Consider the following 26893-nt stretch of genomic DNA (forward strand, 5'->3'; position numbering starts at 1 on the left):
ACTGAGGTATAGTACCCTAAAAAGGGACTGGAATTTATTAACACTTGTTTTGGAACGCTTCTGTTGAGAGCTGTAGACTTTGTTACAGAATACATTACTTTTTTTTTATTGATGCCTAGTGTGTTCTGCATGTCTTTCCAGTCTGCATTTCACAAATAGATTTTAAAGTCTGCAGACAGATCGAGCAATTAACAATGTGTGGGACCCCTAATGATACTTTCGGCTGACTTGCAATATACTAGACCTCATCTTCAGGAGCAACTGCTAACGACTCTTTGGCAAATTCCACAGGTTGCATACACAGCTGGGGCGCGGCGCAGGCTCACTAGCTGCGGCTGAGTATGGAGCGTCCTGGCAACGCGCCAGAAGACTGGGAAATTTTTGAGATTCTCTGCCGAGACCTGGAGACGGTGAGTGCAACTTGTAATTATTGGAGCTCATGTTCCACCACACGTAGAAAATGTACAACGTGTTCATTACTGCAAATGTGCATGATATTGCCACGAAAGAATACACACACGATGTATAAAACTTATCCTGGTCTGTTAAAATGGGGGATATCGAGCCAAACCTTTATTCCACTTCTGTGAATAATGTAGTATGCAAAATGTCTGCCAATACAGCTGTTTCAAAAAGGACTTTACAACTTTGAAAATTCATATAAATTAATTCATAGTACCTACAGAGGTGATTGTAGTGTCAATTTGTAGGCAAATACATCAAGTTTGTCTCTCATAGTTCGCTAGTGCCGAATGGCACCGCAAGGAGCGCTGGCGGTAGTTGCGTTAAAGATGGCTGCCTTCACTGGACCCAAGCGTGCTAGCTGTATGTTTTGGTTTGAAGAATCCAAGGCGGCGACAACAGCTCAGCGTAATTTCCGTGCCAAGTACGCTAACGATCCTCATGGTAGGCCTACAATTTAAGAGTGGCATAAATGTTGTGTAGAAACAGGGCGTTCGGTAAAACGTGGGAAATCATCAGGTCGTCCAAGTACATCTGACGACGTTGTTGTGCGAGGAAGACATCGTTTTGTCAATAGCCCTACGAAATCGACCCGACGTGCATCTCACGAACTGCAGATTCCACATACGACTGTTTAACGTATGTTGAGAAACCATTTACATTTAAAACCGTACAGATCGACGATTGTATAAGCAATAAGAGACACTGATAAAATTGCTCGCATGGACTTCTGTGGGGATATGTTAAATCGATTACATGAGTATGAACATTTCCTGGACAAAATCATCTTTTCTGACGAGTCGATTTTCACTTACGTGGCAAGGTTAACACACATAACCACATAACTGTAGGATTAGTGGCGGTGAAAATCCACATCAAACACTGAAACATGTTCGTAATAGCCCTAAACTGAACGTTTTTTGTGCACTGAGCAAGAACAAAGTGTACGGCCGTCTTTTTTCCGTGAGAGAGCCATCAGTGGGATGTGTACCTGGATATGTTACAATTTTTGATACCACAGATCGATGAGGATGACCAAGAAAGAAATCTTTACTTCATGCAAGATGGTGCACCACCCCACTACCTGGATGACGTCCGCGATTTTCTCAGTGACTGCTTTCCACGTCACTGACTGACCATGATGCGCCAATTGCATGGCCCCCACGTTCCCCAGGCCTGACACCACTCGATTTTTTTATGAAGATTCATCATGGATATCGTGTTTGCACCTCCTGTGCCGGTTTCCCTATCTGAAATTTGAGCAGGAATTTAGGCCACAACTGAGCATGTTACATCTGCAACGATACAGCGAGTTGGGCAAGAAATTGACTTCTGATGGGATGTGTGCAGGATAACCAACGGAAGCCACATACACCTTTAGTTTAAGGTAAAAAAAACTTAGTATTTCCCTACAATATAACACTACACCCAGCTCTATATCTTCTTTCAATAAATTTATATGAGTTTTTAAAATTGTAAAATCCTTCCTGAAACACCCTGTATATTCCAGTTTTGCTGATTTCTGTTGCTTTAAATTCTGCAAAAGTTATTTTGGCATTTTTCTATGCAGACTGTTCATCTAAGGGTCATTTCTTTTTATGGTTTTTTTCCAATTTTCCGGCAGCCATTTCTACCAAGGAATAAAACTGTACAATAAATTACCAAAAGAGATTAAAGAAATAGCAAAAATACACTAATTTAAAAAGGCAGCTAAAAGTAGCTGTTATGCAGTACATTTTATACACTTAAGCATTACTTATACAAAATAGAGTAGGGGTCTGGTTAAAAAAGTTATACAGATAAATAATAATGATTATAAAACATCCAACATTCCACATAATACCTTCACACTATTTTTTTTACTTTTCTAGAAAAACTTACCCATCAAGCTATGCATAGTACATTACTAACATCTCTTCCTCTTTCTGAGCTCATCATCTCACTTATTATAGAGGGATGATGACACAGGTTTCTCAGGATAGCACATGGGAAGTTGTGGTACAGAAAATGGCCCAGAGATCACGTGTGAGTGTGTGTGTGTGTGTGTGTGTGTGTGTGTGTGTGTGTGTGTGTGTGTGTGTGTGTGTGGGGTGAGTGAAGTGTTATGAAACAGTGTGTGAATAGTGTGTACAGTGACTGATAGTGAGATATGAGTGAACAGTGCGGCATTACATTATGTAATAAGTTATTTGTAAAAAAAAAAAAATATTGTATACCAGGAGTAAATCTAATAATTGTCTCCAACTAGAAGTCTGTAAGTGTATGTGTATACGAATTAGCTTATTTCAAATTGTACTAAACTTGTACATACTTTGGCATATCCTGTATCCTTATAAAAAGAGATCTACAGATGAATAAAGCTGCTATTGCTTCTACTACTACTACTACTACTTACACAGTTTCATACACTCAAGCCAGGATCGAATGTTTTACGTTTTTCTACTTCCGTCAATATCTGGTATTTAGATCAAAGTTTTTGCGCTTATACACTCCCCAGGATCATTTATTCCACATTTTAAACATCTGCTGCACCTTAGAGTGTGCCGTTAGTTTTAAATATACTGAGATTTAAAAGGTCTGCGTAATGGCGGATCAAATAGCGGTCAGCGATATTCCCTTTAGCCTCCGCAGAAGGTGTGCTAAATTGCTGGAAAATCTCAAATAAGTGGGAAATGGAGTTTATTATCAAATAAATGAATACATGTACGCTCAGTGATACTTTACGGTGTAGGCTATTAAGAAACGTAACCATGATACATTTATCAGAATACCGACCGGTAAGTCCAGATAAGAACAATTGCTCTTATAATAAATGTAACAAAGGTAGCTCGATACGACATACGAGCAACACGATCAAAACCAAACGAGCAATAACGATCGATAGACAGAGATTCTAATTGTGAGCTGCTATTTATACACTTTTTGCAATAGTAGCGATTCTTTGTCTGCTTGCGTCTATATCTCTTTGATTGTTTTTCATATAATTAAGATCTAACATAATTACACAAAATATCCCTACATAAGAGTTTGCTCATTTTTATTCGTTTGAAAATATTGTTTTTAATTTCTAATGTCAGTTTTTTCTATACATTTTGTACGATTTATTCAATTCACTACCCAAGAGAGGCACGCAAAAATGCAACGTTGTTGTGGACATACCACTTGCATGCCTATCACACAATGCATAAGTTTATTTATCACAGTTCGTAAACAGCACACGTACACTGTACGGTTCACTTTGTCATAGCTTTCACACATCAAGATTCTACAGTTCATTTACAGTTAATGGGATCACTGTACTTGTTTTTGCTGCTTAATTTTTGATTAAAGTTTTTGCTGCTTTGATTACCCTTCAGTTTATGGAGATAGGGTCCAATAACTTGAGCCATTAATCGATGGCGCGGTGCACGGGAAAAAGCAGGCTTTACCAGAAACCCTGCACAGACGGACCCCACCTCCCCTTCGCACTCCATATTCGTAATATTATAGATAAACACCAGACTCTTAATGTTCATGCAACTTGTGTAAAGGAAATTGCATTCTAGTGAAACGTCTTTGAATATGACGAAAATGTTACAAACTTCTTTGTTTGAAATTTCCTATCATTATACAATGCAAAATCAACTAAAGGCTTCTCCGACGGCTGCTGTGGGACGCTGTGGTCAACATGGTGCGTTGATTCTCGGCGTGTGTGGTCGAGGACACGTCCGGCAAGAGCGGTAGTCGAAGCCGCGATCCCGTCGGCTGCGGATGGCTGCCCTGCATACGCCGCCGACGTGTGCTGCCTCGTTCGGCTGGACTGAAACCACCAATTATGTATTAGACAATGTCTAAACTTTTTGTTGTTTGGTAGGGAGAGGACGCTAGTCGTTAGTCACGAATTTGATCCATGAAGGCCAGTTCTGGTCCCTTGACAATGCGTCTTCAAATTCAAATGGCTCTAGGCACTATGGGACTTAGCATCTGAGGTCATTAAAGTGCGCGTCATTTACGACGGCAGCCGAGTTTAGGTTCGTTCTGCGCATCTGACGTCACAAAGCACAGTCAGCCAATGAACAGAGAATGACGTTGCCAGAGCTCGACTGCAGTGCAGAGCATGGACGAGTGTCTTCAGTTTTAGAAACGTTCAGTCATAAATAAAGCAATTGAACAAAAGCAATGTCTTGGCAGCAGACTCTTTTATAGAAAGTTTGGAAAAAGCATTCTTTATACCAATTGCTTCATATTCTATTAAGTAATTAAACCAAACAAGCAATAAGCCTCCTAATTCAGGCGATAGCATGGAAAGGTGTTTGTAGCATTCTCACTAACCGCTTTTTCGCAATAAAGAACAGCGGTAATTGTTTATTTCCTACTGTACTTTGACGAAACGTGAGTAATTCATAGTCATACCAACAGTGTTTGTCGGTATTTTGTGAGATATATTAAAGTCCTCCGGAAGATGTATTGAATGACGAGCTGCGTTAGCGTAATGGTTAAAGTGAATGGCTAGCCGGCACGATAGCTCAGCGTGCTCGGTCAGAGGGTTAGCTACCCTCTGTAATAAAGAACTGAGTGAATGGATCGACAAAGAACATGAACGCGTGTCATCGGACGTCCGCCTCGAACAAATTCTCCGAACAATGTAGAACAAAATGAGATAAAAAGAAGAATTTTATTCGTTTGAATGTAATTTTTTGAAATTTCTAAAATCGACAATACGGAAAGATACGTTATGGACTTTTACCTCTGCAAACTCTTCAAAATTTCGTGCAGTGGTTTACTACATCTAATGCTGCACAATAACTGCGTTGAATATCGAAACAAAATTAAGTCTTTTTTGGGGGGAAGGTATCAGTCAAGAAGATACGTAAAAATCAAATTTTTGGGCCAAATAGTTTTTGTGAAATCGAATGATGAAGTGTGTCAAAGCAGTCGAAACACCATGTGTCTGCACAGGCGAGCAGTGCAGTGATGACAAAATCGCGCACAGCGCGGAATGCGGGGAGCACGTCTCTGTAGCAGCGAAAGGGTTAATGCGGCCGTGGTGGCTTTACTTCATAAACTGCGCGCTCCCCCCTAAACGTAAGTTTGCGAATTATACTATGGCGCTGGTTCTCTTGGCTCGTACAACTGGCAACGCAGCAATCTCCCGCGTCTGGGCGGGCATGCGCGAGCCGCCAAGATAAAAGAATTGAACTATAGTCCCTTAGAACTTACAACTACTTAAACCTAAATAACATAAGGACAACACACACACATCCATGCCCGAGGCACGATTCGAGTCTGTGACCGTAGTAGCAGCGCGGTTCCGGACTGAGGCGCCTAGAACCTCTCGGCCACAGCGGCCGGCGGATGCGTCTTCCTTGTCATGTTTACTTTTTACCAGTTCAATGCAGCAGGGATTACGAAGTTCATGTTCACACAGCTTACTCTCAGTCAAAAACTTTCTTGTTTGACGGCTGCACGCTGGTACTACGCGCTCCACAAAACTACGCGCTCCACAAATACTGATTTCGCGTCTGTATAGATTAGATTAGTACTTGTTCCATAGATCATGAATACGACACTTCGCAAAGATGTGGAACGTGTCAGGTTAATAAAAAGTGTTTATACAAGATATTACATGACACAGAATATTACATGACACAAAATATTACATGACACTTGATATTTTTAATTTTTTTTTTGTGGGAATTGGGGAAATTACCCACTTGCTATATACAAAAATTCATCTAATGAGTTGGAGGAGCTGCCATTAAGAAATTCTTTTAATTTGCTTTTAAATGCTATATGGCTGTCAGACTTTTGATGCTATTAGGTAAGTGACCAAAAACTTTTTTAGCAGCGTAATTTACCCCCTTCTGAGCCAAAGTTAGATTTAACCTTGAGTAGTGAAGATCATCCTTTCTCCTAGTGTTGTAGCCATGTACACTATTACTTTTGAATTCGTTCGGACTGTTAATAACAAATTTCATAAGTGATTATATGATATTCTGGGGTAACTCAGCACTGAGTAAAAGAGTGTTCATTGCACAAAAGCGTGTAATCAGAATAATTGCTGGTGCTAATCCAAGATATATATATATATATATATATATATATATATATATATATATATATATATATATATATTATATTTGTGAGGCTACAGTGAAGATCTCTAGCTCTTTAAATAAATGTCTGCAGGATAATCTTGGATTAGCACCAGCAATTATTCTGATTACACACTTTTGTGCAATGAACACTCTTTTACTCAGTGCATTCCATACGAAAGAAGAGAATGAAAATAGGTGTGGTAAGCTAATTTACTGAGATGTATTTCGCCAAAATTTGCAATGGCCCTAATAGCATAAATAGCTGAACTCAAACGTTTCAGCAGATCTTCAATGTGTTTTTTTTTCCAGTTCAACCCCTCATCAATGCATACAGCTAGAAATTTTGAATATTCTACCTTAGCTACCGATTTCTGATTGAAGTCTATATTTATTAATGGTGTCATTCCATTTACTGTGTGGAACTGTATGTACTGTGTTTTGTCAAAGTTTAATGAGAGCCCATTTGTAGAGAACCACTTAATGATTTTCTGAAAAACAGTTAATTGTTGTCTGTTGGGTGTGATAGCTATACTTGTATCATCGGCAAAAAGTACCAGCTTTGCACCTTCGTGAACATAGAATGGCAAGTCATTAATATATATTAAGGACAGCAGAGGACCCAAGACCGAACCTTGTGGCACAGTGTTCTTGACTTTCCCCCGTTTGAGAAATCACCAGTTTTTTGCATATTATGTGAACTGCTTATTTGAACTTTCTGCACTCCTCCAATTAGGTATGATTTAAACCATTTGAGCCCTGTCCCATTCATACCACAGTACTTGAGCTTATTTAGAAGTATTTCATACATTGTTTTTGACAGTATCGCAGACAGCGAATATGCTGGGTTTTTGTCCGCATATAACTACAGCAGTTCCACACACATTCGGTATACATTCGGGGTACATCACCTCTAGGCACATGACCCTCACACTTATTGAGCAAGAGGCTTGTAGACATGCAAATCACAACACCGTTGGGTTGTAAGAGTCTTCATATTGTATTGACATTTTAGAAAACGATCTCTGTTACATGAGATACTGTTCTAAAACATGACCTCTCGTCACTGTACAGTATTAAATTTTCACCAATTTGAACTATTTACATTGAAAACACATGTAGTACATTGATCACAGATCTTTACATTGCCTATTGCAAACCTGTATAGCATCTGCCTTCCATCTGCCAATTCCTTAAGTACAGATTTTCGAGATCTTGATTGCATATACTGGCTTGACTTTACAATTCGGAATACACGAATACACATTTTCATTTAAAAATTCTCATTGACCTTAAGAACTTCTGTACATGCTGTCTTAACACATAGCTATAAACTACGAAACTAAGCTTCAGTAAAACTCCAGACGTGTAAAGAAATTAAATAGCAAGATAAGTTTTTGTATGCTGAGGGTAAACACCAAGCCTATACAATTCCTGATAGCGCAATGCACAGTAGGCATCATTTACATACTTACACTAAACTAATCTTTAATTAATTTGCATACTTACACTAAACTAATCTTTAATTAATTTGCATCAATCTCAAATATTCATATCTCTTTGAAAAATTGGAAAATGCAATAAAACTGTAACGGAAACTTTACATAACAGCAACAGCTCTTTCCTGTTCATCTCACTGCTAATCGCAGGCACTTTAAACTTTATTTCGTTCTTTAAATATGACTTTGAAGTCTGTGAATATTTTGCAAACTTGCATACTAAATACACATAAAGTAATCAGGTGTTGACTTTACAATCACCAACTTGCATACTAAGTGCAAAACTAAGGAATGTTGTGCTTTACAAAAATAGATCTTATACACTAAGTAGAAAAAAGTAATGATCCTTGCTTTACATAATGATCTCACTACTATTTACAAATTTCTTTAAACATTTGTACGGGTACACCCTTTGACTTTGTTGGTCTTTTCATCGGCCAGTAAGAAGCTACATTCATGTTGTGTGGCTACAATCTTGTATGGGTCCTCATATAACAATTGTTATTTCTTGTTTCGTTTACTAAGTCCACAAGACTTAGGATGGGCCCTTACTAGCACCAGATCATTTATTCGTATATTGTATGACACAGTACTTTTAATACTTTTGTTATAATTAGCTTTCCTCTGCTTGGCAGACTCTATCAAGTTAGCCAAAACTTGCTTTACGATTTGTTTTCTGGTACATTTACCTTTGGGTAACTGTTATAACGGACTTCTCCACTCCTCTCTTTTGCCCAACAACACTTCGAATGATGCAAATCCAGTCGCAAAGTGTGGAACATTATTATGTAATTTCTCATATACGGATACTATTCCGCCCACAGCGTATGTTGATTATGTATGTAAATGCTCATGAATCTATTTACCTCCTTAAATATTCATTCCACGGGGCCTGCCTCCGAATGGAAACGGGGTATTAATATATGTTTTGTACCAAACTCTTTCATGGTTTGCCTCCACTTGTTACCGCTAAAGTATGAAGCATTGTCAGAAACTATTGCCCTCGGTTTGCCTACCTTGGGGATATAATCCTGTATTATCTTTCGTAATATAGATGGGGGTTGTTGAGTCCTTCAAGCAGTTCAGTTCCATTTATTTTGAAAACATATATACTGCTAGTATATATAATTGAGTGGGCTTCCGCGGCCAGAATCAGTCGACATAAAACTTTTTTGGGTGTGGAACCGCGTCATAATGTATAAAGCTAATGCTGCTGGAGGAAAAAACCAGCAGCAGTAGTTTTATACATTGTGACATGGTACCACACACAGAAAACTTTTTGTGTCGACTGCTAGTATGTACTTAATTTCACCCCTTGTGGTGGAATTACATGACCTAGAAACTTTGTTTCTATGTCAACTGACACGAGTTGTAGATACCACTGTGAGCAAGAGATCCTTACCCAACACGTTGTGTGGTTCTGCCTTCTGGCGTATCTTACACGTGCGGATTATCTTTTGCACCTTTCTTTATAGGTTAACAACGTAACCACATCTCTTTAATATTGCCACGCAGTTGTAACACTAACGTGCCCCCAAGTTAAATGTGTGTATCGACGAAGTCAGTAAAATTAGTCTCTGCTATACACACGCACCAATCTTGTGAGTCCATACTCTTTCGGTGATGCAAAATAGAATCTCCTCTATCTTCTAGACCTGGCTAAGGGAACACGTCAGATTGTGTTTCAAAATTGTCTTTATTTTGTTGCTGGTGTCGTCTGCATCCTGCAGAGCCACCATGTTTTTAACACATTTGTAGGAAATGTTTCCTCCTATGTACTCGGTCTTTAATCATGAACGCCTTAAGCTTAGTAGACTCCTATATGAGCTCGATTAGATCGTCCATTCCTTGAGATTAACACATTTGTAGGAAATGTTTCCTCCTATGTACTCGGTCTTTAATCATGAACGCCTTAAGCTTAGTAGACTCCTATATGAGCTCGATTAGATCGTCCATTCCTTGAGATAATCACGAAACCGCATTTGCAATGATATTGTCACTACCTTTCATGTACATGATTTTAATCTGATACGAGTGCTGTGTCAACTCCCATATATGTAAAAATAGACTTCTTGACCGCCCACACTAAAGACAGGACTTCTCTCTCCACAACCAAGTATGAACGCTCGCAGCTAGTCATTACTCTGCTAGCAAATCGTATTACTCTCAACTCTTTCTGCCCATCTACTTCTTCTATTTGGAACAAACAACATCCGAGTCCATATGATGAAGCATCTGTAGCAATACAGAACTCGTTGTTCACGTTGGGAAGGTGCAGAAGATTTGCATTTAACAATGCTTCCTTGATATCATTAAAAATATTATTACATTTCTCTGTCCATACCCATGGTACATCTTGTTGAGTAAGCTTAGCATCGTTTCACGATTCACTACTTGGCCTGATAGGGACATACGGCAGAATGACACCACGCCTACAAACGCTTTTAACTGTCTTTTTGTACAAGGTCGTGGGAGTTCCTCGATTGCAATAAGCTTTTTGGGGTCAGGTAAAATCCCTGCCGGTGAAATGATATGACATAGAAACTTTGTTTCTCAACGATATTTTGATTTTTCTAAGTTTGCCTTCACCCGGGTTGCGGCAAATCTTTGCAGTACTCTTTCAGGTATTTCTAAGTGTTCTTCCCATTTGGACATAGCAATTAGCAAGTCATCCACATAGACAATAAGTTTGTCTAATAAATCTGCCAAGAATGGTGTCAACAGTTGTAATGAACACTCCAGCATTTACGTTCATCCTTACATAAAACTATTACTCGGAACAGGGAACTGATGACTACGTCCGTGAAATATGAACGCTGTATATTTTCTACATTCGTCTGTTGAGATTATCTTCCAATATGAGGCTTTTAAATATATTGTTCTTATAAACTTTACACCAAAAAACGTTTGGATTTGCTCTTCCAAATTCTCAGGTCTGCTTCGTACTGGTATTATTAATTTATTTACTTCTGGAGGATCTAAGACTAGGCAAAAGTTGCCTCCAGCCTCAGCTGCTGCAACCAAGGGATTGCTATACTGTGAAAGTGAAGGCTGTATTACATCCTACTCAAACATTCTGCATATTTCCTTGGTTACTTCGTCCTTATTCCAAGGTACAGAATAATTAGCATGGCAATACACTTCATGAGGTATTACCTCAATGCTGTACTCATAGCCATTGACTATTCCAGGCTTGTCTGAAAACACTTTGACATAGTCACACAAGTGTTTCATCTCATCCTGCTGCTTGGTGGATAAGTATTCCGACTCCTGTCCCTTTAATTCTATTTCTTCCTCAATATGGGGAGCAATGCCTTCCCGATCGTCAGAGTAGTAAAGTTCCTTCTCAGAGGTATCACAAATATGCAAAACCTGAGACCTCCTAGATAAAACTTTTACATTCTGGCAAAATCTATCATGTGTTTCCTTGGTCCGCACTAATGCCAAAGCTACTCATTTGCCTTTATCGAACAATGTGGCTTCTCCACGAGAGAGGTCATGCGCCGGCCGAAGTGGCCGTGCGGTTAAAGGCGCTGCAGTCTGGAACCGCAAGACCGCTACGGTCGCAGGTTCGAATCCTGCCTCGGGCATGGATGTTTGTGATGTCCTTAGGTTAGTTAGGTTTAACTAGTTCTAAGTTCTAGGGGACTAATGACCTCAGCAGTTGAGTCCCATAGTGCTCAGAGCCATTTGAACCATTTTAGAGAGGTCAATTTGTCCCTCTCTCCCCGAGAAATCCACAACTCCAAATACAAGTGTCCGAAAATCCCTGGACGACAAGAAAGTTAATATAGATTCCTTTCCGATGTCGATTACAACTTGTATTTGATATTTAATCAATTGCGGCAGTGCTCCTATGACTCCAGTTACCAGACAATTTTTCACTGGCAAAGTGGATATTCTTTCCACTTGGGTTAGCCTCTGGAGAAGCTCTACATCTACATCTACGTGGATACTCTGCAAATCACATTTAAGTGCCTGGCAGAGGGTTCACCGAACCACCTTCACAATTCTCTATTATTCCAATCTCGTATTGTGCGCGGAAAGAACGAACACGTGTATCTTTCTGTACGAGCTCTGATTTCCCTTATTGCATCATGGTGATCGTTTCTCCCTATGTAGGTCGGCGTCAACAAAAAATTTTCGCATTCGGAGGAGAAAGTTGGCAATTGGAATTTCGTGAGAAGATTCCTCCGCAACGAAAAACGCCTTTGTTTTAATGATGTCGGTCCCAAATCCTGTATCATTTTAGCACACTCTGTCCCCTATTTCGCGATAACAGAAAACGTGCTACCCTTATTTGAACTTTTTTGATGTACTCCATCAATCTTATCCGGTAGGGATCCCATACGGTGCAGCAGTATTCTAAAAGAGAAGGGACACGCGTAGTGTAGGTTGTCTCCTTGGTAGATCTGTTACATTTTCTAAGTGTCTTGCCAATAATACGCAGTCTTTGGTTAGCCTTCCCCACAACATTTTCTGTGTGTTCCTTCCAACTTAAGTTGTTTGTAATTGTAATTCCTAGGTATTTAGTTGAATTTACGGCCTTTAGATTTGACTGATTTATCGTGTAACCGAAGTTTAACGGATCCCTTTTAGCACTCATGTGAATGACCTCACACATTTGGTTATTTAGTGTCAATTACCAATTTTCGCACCGTACAGATACCTTTTCTAAATCGTTTTGCAATTTGTTTTGATCTTCTGATGACTTTACCAGTCGATAAACGACAGCGTCATCTGCAAACAACCTAAGACGGCTGCTCAAATTGTCTCCCAAATCGTTTATATAGATAAGGAACAACAAAGGGGCTATAACACTGCTTTGGCGAACGCCAGGAATCACTTCTGTTTTACTCAATGACTGTCGTCGATTACTACGAACTGTGACCTCTCTCACAGGAAATCACGAACCCATATTCCATATGACCGCAATTGCACTATAAACTAGTTGTGTGGTACAATGTCAAAAGCCTTCTGGATATCCAGGAATGCGGAATCAATTTGAAATCCCTTGTCAATAGCACTCTACATTCATGCGAGTAAAGAGTTAGTTGTGTTTCACAAGAACGATGTTTTCTAAATCCGTGTTGACTGTGTGTGTTAACGCTCTACGCTCATCCCGTTTGTAGAAACTCCAGTAGCGAATACTACATTCACGTGTGTACCGTAAACACTTCCTCCCACTGTAGCCTCTATCTCTTTCTCTGCACTTAGACAAGATCTTGTTCTTCTAATAATTCCTCTTGCAAGTTACATCCGTTATTGAATCTCTGTAATTGTAATTCATAACTAAGAATTTGAGTAATTTGCTCTGCTTGTTCGCCACGGCCAACAACAGAGAGCGGATTATGACAGAATTTGGTTTTTCGACGCAGATATACCTGGCTGGTGTACCTCTGCTGCCAATTCGACTATTCTCACTGTCTGATGGTTATTACCGCTCCATTGCGGAGCCTGAGGATTCAACACTGTGACAGTGCTTCGGTTATTAAAATTATTATTCGGAGTATTATTCTGTCCTCGGCCTTGACTATTGCTTCATGGTGCAGAGTATCCCCGTTGTTTAGAACTTTCCAGGTTAGGATTTTTGCTAGGACTAGAGCTACCTCTGTTCTCATGACCTCTCTTTCAGATGAATGACTGGCTGTTGGTGATATTGTAACCGTTTTGTGAGTTATGGTTACTATTATTACCATAATCACCCTTTCTGCTGCCGTTGCCTTTGTATTGTGAAGAAGGGTTTCCCTTGTTCTGTTTTGATGGCGACATGCAGGCGTTGCTACAGTCGTTATTGTACTTCAAATCTTCTTGTATAAGATCGATTGAATCTAACAATGACATAAATTGTTCTGTGTCGTTTTCTGACACATTAATTAACATTTATTTTATGTGATGTGGCCATCTTGCCTTCAATACCCTGATAACATAGATATCTGTTAGATATTGGTTCGTCCCAATATTTAGTCTTGTTGATGTATTTTTCAAAATACTATCTTAACGTGCCCTGTTTTGTGTTGTAAGATTCAGGTGAATAAAACTGTTTCCTAAGTCTTTCTTGAACGCCAGTGGACGAAAATTTCGCAAGGAATGTTTTCTCAAACATTTCCTGCGTTTTGCAAGGTTCAGAGACCTGCGTAGCCCACAAGGCTGGTTCACCTTGGATGTGAGATTGTACAAAATGAATCTTCTGTCTCTCACTCCAAGTTTTAGGTAAAATGTTCCTAAAACTGCGTATGAAAACAACTGGGTGAACTGACTTTTTGTCGTCAGTAAAAAGTTGGAACTACGTTCTCTTTATCAAACACTCTTGCATGGCAAACTCCGACTTAGGAAATACTGCCCCCACAACTGAACTGTGTTCAAAAGGACAGTGATTACATCGACTTAAGTTGCTCACAATTTGTGACATAACCCCTTGCGAAATATCACGTGGGTTCTGTTGTCGCAAACCGCATGGATAACAGCCAACATGTGTGGGTCTACGCTCACACTGAAACATATTAGTATTGCTATACCTGTCTGCATTGGCTGTGTGAACATTATCACCCTGTCTGTTGCTGTTACGAGAACGGGGATCTGGTTTAACACACTCTGGTATGTGGCTTTGCCATAGTATAGTATTATGTTTGGTTTTTAATAGTGTCATCCGACGCAACAGTTGATAAATTGCTACTTACTATAGGTTTTCCAGGATTACCCCTACTAAATTCTGTATTACTCCATCTTTTACTCTACTTGATGACTGATTTCTCCATCCGTGGCTGCAACCATTGGTTGAATGTTTCATCACGCTTCTTAGTTTCTTCCTGATATTTGTGATCTACCTTCGTTGGCTTCGACCGCTAAAACGTCGAATCTTTCTGTCAATTCTGACACCTCCTCTTTCTCTCGTAACTGCTCTGTCTGCAAGGAAGTTATTTGCGTGGACAAGGTCTGTATCAATTCTAGTACATCCTTGTACACTTCTTTCAGCTGAGTAAACTCATTTTTTATTTCTTTTAAAATCTTGGTATCTCGTTATGGTTGTACACGTTCGTGTTCGGTGAACCCTTTGCTATGTTCGGTAAACTATCAGTTTTGGTTTGTTCAAACTGCCTTTTAGGCGTAGTTTGACTATTCGTCACTTCCGTTGTACTGCCAGTGGCAAAAGACGGAGCACCTAGTTCACTTATAGTGTCAGTTAATAATTTACTATCAGCATCAGTCACTTCCAACAGATTGTCGAGTTCGTGCACTGTAGGTGACGCGTTTCTACTTGCGACAGGTCTTGGCTATCTTGCTGTTCAGCTCATTTCCTCTGCCTAAACATATTTGTCACACGAGGAACAACAAGACTTTTGGGAGACAAACAAAATGAAATCACAATAAAACCCTACACTAGAACTGACACAGGGGGAAAAAATACACACACACGCATATGATTTAGTGCTAGAATACACATTACCATGCTTACCCTGGTTCCACTGTGCACTGACTATTCCTTCATGACAGTAAATCTAAGTTATTGCCGTTATTACCTGAATTATGCGCAGTTTATATATTGATTCTCTCTGGTAGCTTCTCAAGTACATCCTCTTTCTCTCAGTCGGATATGAAACAGATTTATAAATATACAATTACTGCTCGGTCTTAAAATGCTTCATACACATGGTTTTTCATCTCACCCACTTCACAGGGCACCACGTTTGCGGAGTATGAGTTATAAAAAGTTGTGTTAAGATGTTTCAGATGATAGAGTGCAGAGTCGGTGCTGTTTGCCATTGTTCGTATTAATGTCGCCTGAAAACGCTGAAAATTTACACTAATGTCAATCTGACCCTTTTGCAGACTAAATGGTTCATATTTGTTAGCATCTAACAAAAAAAATCACATAGGCTATACTGTTGCACTTGATGTACATGGGTTATCTAAAGGTGTACCAAAAAGAATCATCCGATTTGGCACGCCTATATTTCTGAAACTAATAAACGTAAACAATGAATTTTGTTTTTTGGTGGACGGGAAACGCAGTAAGTTTTTTTCATACCTTTTCATAGGTGATGAATATGCCCCTCTTGAGATGCACAGCATATGTTAGTGAAGTATTCAAATTATTCCCACACTGCAAAGAGCATATCTTGAGTTACAGCTTCCACAGCTGCTGTTATGCGATGTCTCATTTCATTCATTGTTCTTGGTAACGGAGGCACATAAACAGAGTCTTTTATAAACCCCCACAAGAAATAATCACATACAATTAGGTGCAGTGACCCTGGAGGCCATAACGTAAGGCTGAATCATTTGGTCCAGTGCGACCGATCCATCGTTCAGTAATCCTTTGTTTTAAAAATTCAGATGCCAGCGTGGCGTTGCTCCATCCGGTTGGTAAATGAAGTCGTTCGAATCAGTCTCCAACCGTGGGAAAAAAGTTCTCAAGCATATAGAGATATGTGCTTCCTGTAACAGTGTTCTCCGCAAAGAAAAATGGACCGTAAACCTTCTCCCGTGAAACTGCACAAAACACATTACATTTTGGGGAGCACCTCTCATGCTGTGCAACTCATATTATGACGGTTCACGTTTCCATTTAAATGGAATGTTGCCTCGTCACTAAACACTAAGCGTGGAAAAAAAACTGTCATCCTCCATCTTGCCAAGAACGGCATTAGCGAACTCCACTTATTGTTGATTGTCACCTTCACAAAGAGCTTGCAGAAGCTGGATTTTGTATGGTTTCATTTGTAAATGTAGACACAATACGCCCCAGACGGACATCGGGAGCATGTTGAGCCGTCGAGCTCCACGGCGAACGTATTTCTGCGGACTCCTTGTGAAACTATGGCGGATGCGTTCGACGTCTGTGTCAGACACTCGGGGGCAGCCCGGTGATTTGCCTTTACACGAACAACTTGTTTTTCGGAATCGTTCATGCCATCGTCTAATGCTCTGTGCTGTAGGAGCATCCACACCATACCTTGTACTAAAGTCACGCTGAATAGTTATTACTGACACGTACTGCGCAAAATGTAGAACACAAATTGCTTTCTGTAGCCCCACCACCATTTTTACTAGAACTGAAGTGGGCACACACTGCTGCCCCCTAGCGGGAACCATGTAAAACTCGAGAGTTTGCTCTTTCCAACAGTACGTTGTTCACGCACGTATCTCAAATAACATAATAGTTATGATTTCTTTAAAATCGGATGATTCTTTTTGATACACTCTGTATGCAGGGTGTTACAAAAAGGTACGGCCAAACTTTCAGGAAACATTCCTCACACACAAATAAAGAAAAGATGTTACGTGGACATGTGTCCGGAAACGCTTAATTTCCATGTTAGAGCTCATTTTAGCTTCGTCAGTATGTTCTTCCACCTACGCTCAATGGAGCACGTGATCATGATTTCATACGGGATGCTGTGCTGCTAGAACATGTGCTTTACAAGTACGACACAACATGTGGTTCATGCACCATGGAGCTCCTGCACATTTCAGTCGAAGTGTTCGTTCGCTTCTCAACAACAGATTCGGTGACCGATGGATTGGTAGAGGCGGACCAATTCCATGGCTTCCACGCTCTCCCGACCTCAACCCTCTTGACTTTCATTTATGGGGGCATTTGAAAGCTCTTGTCTACGCAACCCCGGTACCAAATGTAGAGACTCTTCGTGCTCGTATTGTGGACGGCTGTGATACAATACGCCATTCACCAGGGCTGCATCAGCGCATCAGGGATTCCGTACGACGGAGGGTGGATGCATGTATCTTCGCTAACGGAGGACATTTTTAACATTTCCTGTAACAAAGTGTTTGAAGTCACGCTGGTACGTTCTGCTGCTGTGTGTTTCCATTCCATGATTAATGTGAGTTGACCAGAAGTAATAAAATGAGCTCTAACATGGAAAGAGAGCGTTTCCGGACACATGTCCACATAACATATTTTCTTTCTTTGTGTGTGAGGAATGTTTCCTGAAAGTTTGGCCGTACCTTTTTGTAACACCCTGTATATTCCACCACAAACACATCTATTTGTGAGGCAAGAAATGTCGTGAAATAACACAGTATCAGCGCAAATGGAAATAAAATGTCTATTACTTACGCAGTTTCATATAGTCAAGCCAGGATCGTATGTTTGAAGTTTATCTACTTCACGTCGAGTTCTGGTATCCAGATCAAAGTTTTTGTCTTTGAATACTCGCCAGATGATTTATTCCACATTTTAAACATCTGTTGCGCCTTAGAGTGCACTGTTTTAAATATACTGAAATTTAAAAGGTCCGCGTAATGGCGGATCAAATAGCGGTCAGCGATAATCCTTTCCGCCTGCGCAGCAGGAGTGCTAAATTGCTGGAAAATCTCAAATAAGCGGCAAATTGAGGTTATTATCTAATAAATGAACACATGTACGCTCAACGTTGCTTTACAATGTATTAAGAAACATAACCATGCTACATTTACCACAATACCGACCTGTAAGTGCAGATAAGAATCATCGCTCTCATGACAAATGAAGCAAAAGTAGCTCGATACGACATACGAGAAACAATATCAAAACCAAACGAGCAACAACGATCAATAGAGAGAGATTATAATATTTGTACACTGTTTACAATGCAGCGATTGTTTATGTCTGCTTGCCTCTACATTTCTGTTGATTGTCTTCCATATAATTAATATCTGATGTAATTACACAAAATATCCGTACATAAGAGTTTGTTCATTTTTATATGTTTAATTTTTAATGTCACTTTTTCCATACGTTATGTACGATTTATTGAATTCACTACCCAAGGGACGCAACAGCGACTGCGGCGGGACGGAGCGAGTGACAAGTAACTGGTGCGCGCGATAGTTAAAAGGTTTACTTCTAGAATATCATAATTGCCTACTATCAGAAATATGGCAGAAATTTTCACGCGAGTTCGATTTATAGAAGTGAAATCTTGCAGATGTGCTTTGTTCTCCATGAAATATGAAGTCAAGTTGATGCGTCCTTGTGAGTCTATAGCTGCCCCTGGGTGTACTTTAAAATCAAATATCTGATTTCGAAATCTTTTTCCCACTAAGATGAAACTCACCTGGTATCTTCTAGTGTCTCCAAGCATTTTACAAGTGGACTTAGTCCTCTTGTGACTACTGACCCGTGTATTCTCTGTTAACAGATGAAATTTGTTGCAGAACTCAAGGAGGCTCTCTTCACATTCTTATTACCGAGCCCATAATCTCTCGTAATTATTTCCCTTACTACAGCGTTGAAATCCCGCATGATTATTACTGCTGGCCGCTGTGACCGAGCGGTTCTATGCGCAGGTTCGAATCCTGCCTCTGGCATGGTTGTGTGTGATGTCCTTAGGTTACTTGGGTTTAAGTAGTTCTAAGTTTTAGGGGACTGATGACCTCAGATGTTAAGTCCCATAGTGCTCAGAGCCATTTGAACAATTTTTGATTCTTACAAATCTCCACTTTCCTTTTCCTCACATACTTTCTGTCTCGTCTCCTTCTCCTTGTAACATCAGTATGTAACACCTCTACACCATATTATGGCAGATGTAAGACTTCCTGGCAGATTAAAACTGTGTGACGGACCGAGATTCGAACTCGGGACCTTTGCCTTTCGCGGGCAAGTGCTCTACCATCTGAGCTACCCAAGCACGACTCACGCCCCATCCTCCCGAGTTCGAGTCTCGGCCTGGCACACAGTTTTAATCTGTCAGGAAGTTTCATATCAGCGCACACTCCGCTGCAGAGTTAAAATCTCACTCTGGAAACATCCCCCAGGCTGTGAATAAGCCATGTCTCCGCAATATCCTTTCTTCCAGAAGTGCTAGTTCTACAAGGTTCGCAGGAGAGCTTCTGCGAAGTTTGGAAAATAGGAGACGAGGTACAGGCGGAAGTAAAGCTGTGAGGACGGGGCATGAGTCGTGCTTGGGTAGCTCAGATGGTAGAGCACTTGCCCGAGAAAGGCAACGGTCCCGCCTTCGAGTCTCGATCCGGCACGCAGTTTTAATCTGCCAGGAAATTTCATCTCAGCGCACACTCCGCTGCAGAGTGACAATCTCATTCTGGCTTATGACAGATTTATAAATCAATTTCTTTTAGAATTTTTAGGAAAACTTAACTGAAAATATGCGTATAGTAGCAGCTTAGACACACTTACAACTTAATAAATCCATCGGCTGAATTACATCTGCTGAAATAAAATGATTGGAATCAATGTGGATGAAACCTATGACACAACATGAACTCAGTGAAATCTGTTCAGAAATGATGAAACTGTAGTACAATGAATACGTCGTAAAATGTGAAAAGACGTGTGAGATTGAGGTTCTAACTAGATGTCCTGTTTATCTGTCTTACTTAGATCCTTCAGTCACGACCCTTATATCTACCAGAAACTCACTACTACTTACGATTTTCATTTCTTTCTGGATAAATAAGCAGAGATTCAAAACAAGCACCCTAGAAATAACGGAAATGACGGAGGACTGCGCTTTACCCTGTAATAGGAATATAAAGCAGATTAATTAAATTCACTGAAATAATGGAAAGTAGGAGATAAGCATCAGTGACATTGACTGTTTGGGACAATCCGAGAGACGTGCTCCGACAGACTGCACGATTAGGATGATGGTCTGTTTCTGCCTGATACAGTCCGGGGTTGAGAAACGTTTCACTGTACTACTGAGAATTTGTTCAGATGTAAGAACCAAAGAGTAAAGTTCGAATCAGCTTCTCTTTTTACCCAACGATGTTCGCGATAGCACTTCCTCGAATCGTCAATGTTCGTCCTGGAATTTCCGTCATCGATCATAAGTGAATATTTGTAGTGTGTTTCAAGCTGAAGATATATGAAACTTAAATGCACGTTTGCCAAATCGAATTGAGTGGCACATGCTGTATAGAGAGATGACATCTGTCTGGAAGACGCGATATTTCGGTAATACTGTCCGAATGCCTGAGTCCCCATTCCGGGAATATCGTGATCGTTGCCAGAAGCTGCTATTCATCACACGTGGAGTACGTCCGTTCCGTGGCATGCATGGCTCGGGGCAATCGATTCCGCACGTGCAGCCGAAGGAATGTGGCCCTACTGAAATAGCAGCCAAGCAGGGGGAGACCAGCTGACTTCCATTCAAAACTACCAGCGCTTGTTACCGCTACGCGCTGCATTTCATGTCGGTCGGTACGGACCACGATCGGTCTACTGCCTACAGAAAATTCGGATTTGCCAGCTGGTACTTACCACTGTTCAGGGAAGTCCGATTCTGGATCCGAGTCACTAGATTCCAATCACCCACTCTCATCGCCATAGTTTGGTTAGCAGTGAAATAATAGCCTGGAGCTCTACGTCATTCTTCTGTTTTAAAAAGAGGGCAAGTGCAAGTAGTACTCGCGCTCTGATGGCTCCATACTAAATTATGTATACAGAGATTTCATCTCTAGGTTCTGAAGAGTGAGTTTTGGAGTATCAAAATAGATGACATAAATGACCGTATCTTTTGAGTGCAGAGTTTTAGAAGCTTATATTTTTATACACCGCCAAGGGAACATATACCTTAATCATCATCATCATCATCATCATCATCATTTAAGACTGATTATGCCTTTCAGCGTTCAGTCTGGAGCATAGCCCCCCTTATAAAATACCTCCATGATCCCATATTCACTGCTAACATTCGTGCCTCTTCTGATGTTAAGCCTATTACTTCAAAATCATTCTTAACCGAATCCAGGTACCTTCTCTTTCGTCTGGGTTCCTGTAGTCATGTCCTAGTTCATGAACCACGGGCAACGTATGAATGGCCAAGTAAGTGGTCCCGACAGTCGGGATACCAGTTACTTTGGAATAAGGCTGGGCGTCTCTGACATATTCTGAGTCGTGGTCACCTTTGTGCTCATACGGCAAAGACTACCAAATCCACCGGTTAGTCCCTCAGCCGTTAGGGGTAAAACCCAATGGGACTCGGGGCAAGTAAGGCTAGCAACCTGCTTCCCTGGTACTTTAAATATGATGCTGGCAACAATCAGAGCAAAATGCCTCGGACCTTTGGAGGTGACGGAGTCCCACCTCTAACTGACATATACCTTAGTATTTAACATAAATTTCAACTTGATATTTCTACATGTTCCTGAGAAAAAGGGAACAGACGGATAGACAGACGGACGGATAATAAAGTGATCATAAACTGAAAAGCCAAAGTAACTGGTACACCTACCTAATATCATGTAGGGCCCCCGCGAGCACGCAGAAGAACCGCAACACGACGTGGAACGGACTCGACTAACGCTTGAAGTAGTGCTGAATGGAATTGACACCATGAATCCTGCAGGGCTGTCCATGAATCCCTAAGAGTACGAGGGGTTGGAGATCTCTTCGAAACAGTACGTTGCAAGGCAGCCCAGATATGCTCAGCAATGTTCACGTTTGGGGAGTTTGGTGGCCAGCGGAGGCGTTTAAGCTCAGAAGAGTGTTCCTGGATCCACTCTGTGGCAATTCTGGACGTGTGCGGTGTCGCATTGTCCTGCTGGAATTGCCCAAGTCCGTCGGAATTCACAATGGACACGAATCGATGTAAGTGATCAGAAAGGATGCTTTCGTACGTGTCACCTGTCAGAGTCGTATCTATTCGTATCACGTGTCTCATATCACTCCAGTTGCACACTGCCCACACCATGACCAGCTTGAACAGTCCCCTGCTGACATGGATGGTCCATGGGTTCAGGAGGTTGTCTCCATACCCATACGCGTCCATCCGCTCGATACAATTTGAAACGAGACTCGATCGACCAGGCAATATGTTTCCACTCATCAGTACTCGAATGTCGGTGTTGACGGGCCCAGGCGAGGAGTAAAGCTCTGTGTCGTGCAGTCATCAAGGGTGCACAAGTGGATCTTCGGCTCCGAAAGCCCATATCGATGATAATTCGTTGAATGGTTCGCGCGCTGACACTTGTTGATGGCCCAGCATTGAAATCCGCAGCAATTTGCGGAAGGGTTGTACTTGTGTCACGTTGAACGATTCTCTTCAGTCGTCGTTGTTCGCGTTCTTGCAGGATCTTTTTCCGGCCGCAGCGATGCCGGAGATTTGTTGTTTTACCTGGATCCTGATATTCACTGTACGCCCGTGAAATGGTCGTTCTGGAAAATCCCTACTTCGTCGCTACCTCAGAGACGCTGTGTCCCATCGCTCGTGTGCCGATTGTAATACCACGTTCAAACTCACTTATATCATGATAACCTGCCATTGTAGCAGCAGTAACCTATCTAACAACTGCGCCAGACACTTGTTTTCTTATATAAGCGTTGCCGACCGCAGCGCCGTATTCTGCCTGTTTACATATCTCTGTATTTGAACTTGCATACCTATACCAGTTTCTTCGGCGCTTCAGTGTATAAGATTTTCGTTTTTATCGGTTGAGGTAAGAACCCTAAAAGTTAGCACCCATCAGAAGATTCGCAAATTCACCACTTCTGTGGATACACTTGCCTTGTGGTCGTTACAAAGCTTAAGTCCACGGCGTACCTTTGTATGAGATGTTTTTAAATTTTTAAATAACAAACAAAACATTTGCGTGGTGTTTATTACCGTGCAGCACAAATCATAGAGAGCAATTCCTCTGCCTGAATATGGGGTCATTCCAGTGATGCCACCATACTACTTTTTAGTATCAAATCACTCTGCCAGTGACTGCCACAATTTACTAATACTCATCACAACTGCCCACCTTCAATTGAGGTGGTTGCTTTTGTTCTGGTGACTCGTGATATGATTCGCATTGCGTCAAACAAGCCATACCTCAGAATTACAAAGTGTCTTATGGAACAAATGAACATTTCTACAGTTAGTTTTTTTTCCAAATCAAAACATTGCCCATTACAGGCTGGACAGTTTTCACATTTATTTCCTATTGGCCAGTTTCGACTCTTTAGTCATTATCAGGCAGCATTCATATGCCTTCTATGCAACGTGTGCAACACATGTACCTTGGAAAGCAATCCAACAGAAAACGCGGAGTGGTACATAAACATTAGCGTGGTCTGTAATAAATAGACACAGTCTAACATTCTGCGTGGTGTCTGTTTGTTCTAAGTCGTGTCTCCCTACCACTTTCGCGCAACGATGCTCTGAGCGTGTTTCTTAGGGAACTGACTAGTTTGAACCTGGGACCTGTTGTTGGTAAGGAAACGCCAGACTACACATGACATGTAGAGTTCAGAAGAGTTCAGTGAGACTAGCGATGATATAATCAAATATTTAATGATGTCAGCGTCAGCTCTACTGCACTCCCTGTAAAAGAATCTTAATACTAACTAAATTTAGTGGAAGGGGTTCAAGGCTTTCTTATTTTTAGTTAGCTGATAAAATAACGTCGAAAAAGCAGTTAAGTTTACCACTGGAAACTTTATTCTACTCACAAAACATTGTTTATAAATTGCACTATTGATAAAAGAAAATATTTTAATACAGGATGATAAAAACCAACTGCGTTCAACAAAAATGTGAACCAATATTCCCTGAGTGGGTTTCCAAGTTCTACAATGGATCGAAGGATGACCTATGCCATATCACATCTATAATCTAGGTTTACGTTAAGTTTCATAAAATAGAAAACTATCCAAATGATCTACAGTGACCCTCAATTATGTTTAATTACTTATTTAACTTGTCGTAAGTTACAGTGGCTGATGTGGCTTCTCAATAATTATATAACAGAAAAATCATCGCGTTTCAGATTTTAACTTCAAGTAGCAAATGTGAATACCATGAGCTTTAATTGACGATCGACACTAGTATTACGCAAAACGGGGGTGTAACAGATGAGACTTCTGCAGTTCTGAGTGAAGGCTTATGCGCTCTCATGCGGCATCACGTGCGTTCATTACCTTGTCGTTGGTTAGGCAGCGTCAGGGGGCGGCGGGCGGCGCAGCTCCACACCTCGCCATCTCGGAAGCAACTCTCTCTAACGTCTCCTTACTAGAATCTACCGAAGTTGGTTTAAGAAAAGCTATCTGGCTGTGTTTTCAACTGACCAATCAGCGTCTCAATGTTAAGCTCTGCCTACAAAAATTCTGTCTATCCAATGAGAAACGTTATACTTTCCGTGGTGGGGCAATGTTTTTAATGTTTGCTACATAACAGAGATGCGTATAGTCTCATGCTAAAAGTTGCAGCTGGTGTGGCCCTTTTAGTGTTATTGTAAGATCTATACTGTTCTTCTGGAGGGCTCTATCTTTTAACATGGGCTGGGGGGTGGTCATGGCGTTCGCCTGGCGACGTAGGTGTCCATCCGTTATCGTAGGGCCTCCTAGCCTACACGGATCTGCTCTCGGCTTCCGTTCTCGTTTCTCCCCTCGGAACTGCGTCTGTTTCACGGTGGGAAGGTATGACATGCATTTAGGCGTTCTTGTGTTAGTCTGTGGTATTCCATTTGCTCACTCACTGATCGTATTACTTTGGTTAATTTAATGTCAGGATTTATTCGGAGCTATGTGACATACTGCCGGATTTGCTTATCATGTCAGGGTTTTCATGGAAGGTGTTGGATTTGCCTGACACCTTACAACAGAATGTTTACAGTGCATCTAGGTTGCCACGTAAGCTGTAAGGTGTGCATTCTTCAGTTTCATTGTACGTGGTTCTGACATAAGCTTTGTAAAAATTCTTTCCCTATTTGATACAGCAAAGGTCGAAAACTATTACAAAAAAATGTGAATACAACAAGCTTCCGGACGTATCTGAACGTTCCCTGCCCGACTACAAAATAAAATGTACAAATCTCTCGGCAGCTGTAGCCTCTCAATGAACTACACGGTACACAGTAGGTCCTTACTATGAAGTGTCGTCATTAATATGTTGGGCACACTCGTCATCGTCGTCATTCGCATCTCTGCAACTGGCGCGACTTACAGTCTGTGTCTCCTAAGAGTCGTCAGGCGCAATTTCTCTGATGCTTCAGCAGATATTTCGTTTTCTCATTGTGTAGGTAGAGTCAGCCAAACGAACAGTTCTCGTTACGTCTTTCATACGACGCCCACTGTCGGACGGAAAACGCATTTGTTTCGAGTTACAAACAATGTGATTTTTAAATCGGAATTTTAAGTGCCGATTCGATAGTGCGCTCCCAAATTAGTGTAGTCCGATATTGCTCTTGTCGATATTTACTAACAGGGACAGTAAAACTCGATGGACAACCAGTATTAAAGCAGCGGCGGCACTGCCCTGGCTCGCGCCGACTGCTACTGCAGCGATACTGACACCTGGGTTGCTGTTTATTCTTTGTGTTTTACTGTCCCTGTTATTACATATCGATAAAACGAATACCGGACTAGACTAATTCGGGACCGCTCCAATCGAACCGGCACGAAAAACTCCAGTTTAAAAATAATTTTGCTTGTAATGGGAAACAAACCGATGTTTTCTATTGACAGTGGACGGCGCATGAAAGAATTGATGAGCAGTAATTGTTTGGGTTGGCACCAGATGCGCAATGCAAAATCGAAACTGCAAATATCTGCCGAAACACCTGAGAAAACGCGCCTGATGGCTCTTAGGAGTCACACCAGGTAGGTACACCGGGCGTGTCGAACAAGTTACACTACTGGTCATTAAAATTGCTACACCAAGAAGAAATGCACATGATAAACGGGTATTCATTGGACAAACATACTAGAACTGATATATTTTGACTAAAGTTCAGTCTTGATCACGTCATGTATGTTTTAATGATACAGGTAACCGGTTTTGGTTCTTTCTACAAAACCATCATCAGACTTGTGGATAAATTTTAAGAAATACTAGATACCAATCTTTAAATAAGATGAAAGTGTCTAATGATGTCAAAATTTAACAAGATAAAATAAAATTAATTATACCC

The 26893-nt window shown here is 40.9% G+C and overlaps 1 protein-coding gene across 1 annotated transcript in view; it reads left to right on the forward strand.

Moving 5' to 3' along the window:
• The first annotated feature begins 292 nt into the window (after positions 1 to 292).
• Positions 293 to 26893, forward strand: part of LOC124619654 (coiled-coil domain-containing protein 170) — a 451315-nt gene continuing 424714 nt past the window's right edge. Inside the window, exon 1 of the mRNA XM_047146186.1 lies at positions 293 to 410. Within this exon, the coding sequence (XP_047002142.1) occupies positions 342 to 410 (69 nt within the window). The 5' untranslated portion in view covers positions 293 to 341. The remainder of the gene's footprint in view (positions 411 to 26893) is intronic.

This window comes from Schistocerca americana, chromosome 6 (genome assembly GCF_021461395.2).
Source record: "Schistocerca americana isolate TAMUIC-IGC-003095 chromosome 6, iqSchAmer2.1, whole genome shotgun sequence".
NCBI lineage: Eukaryota > Metazoa > Arthropoda > Insecta > Orthoptera > Acrididae > Schistocerca > Schistocerca americana.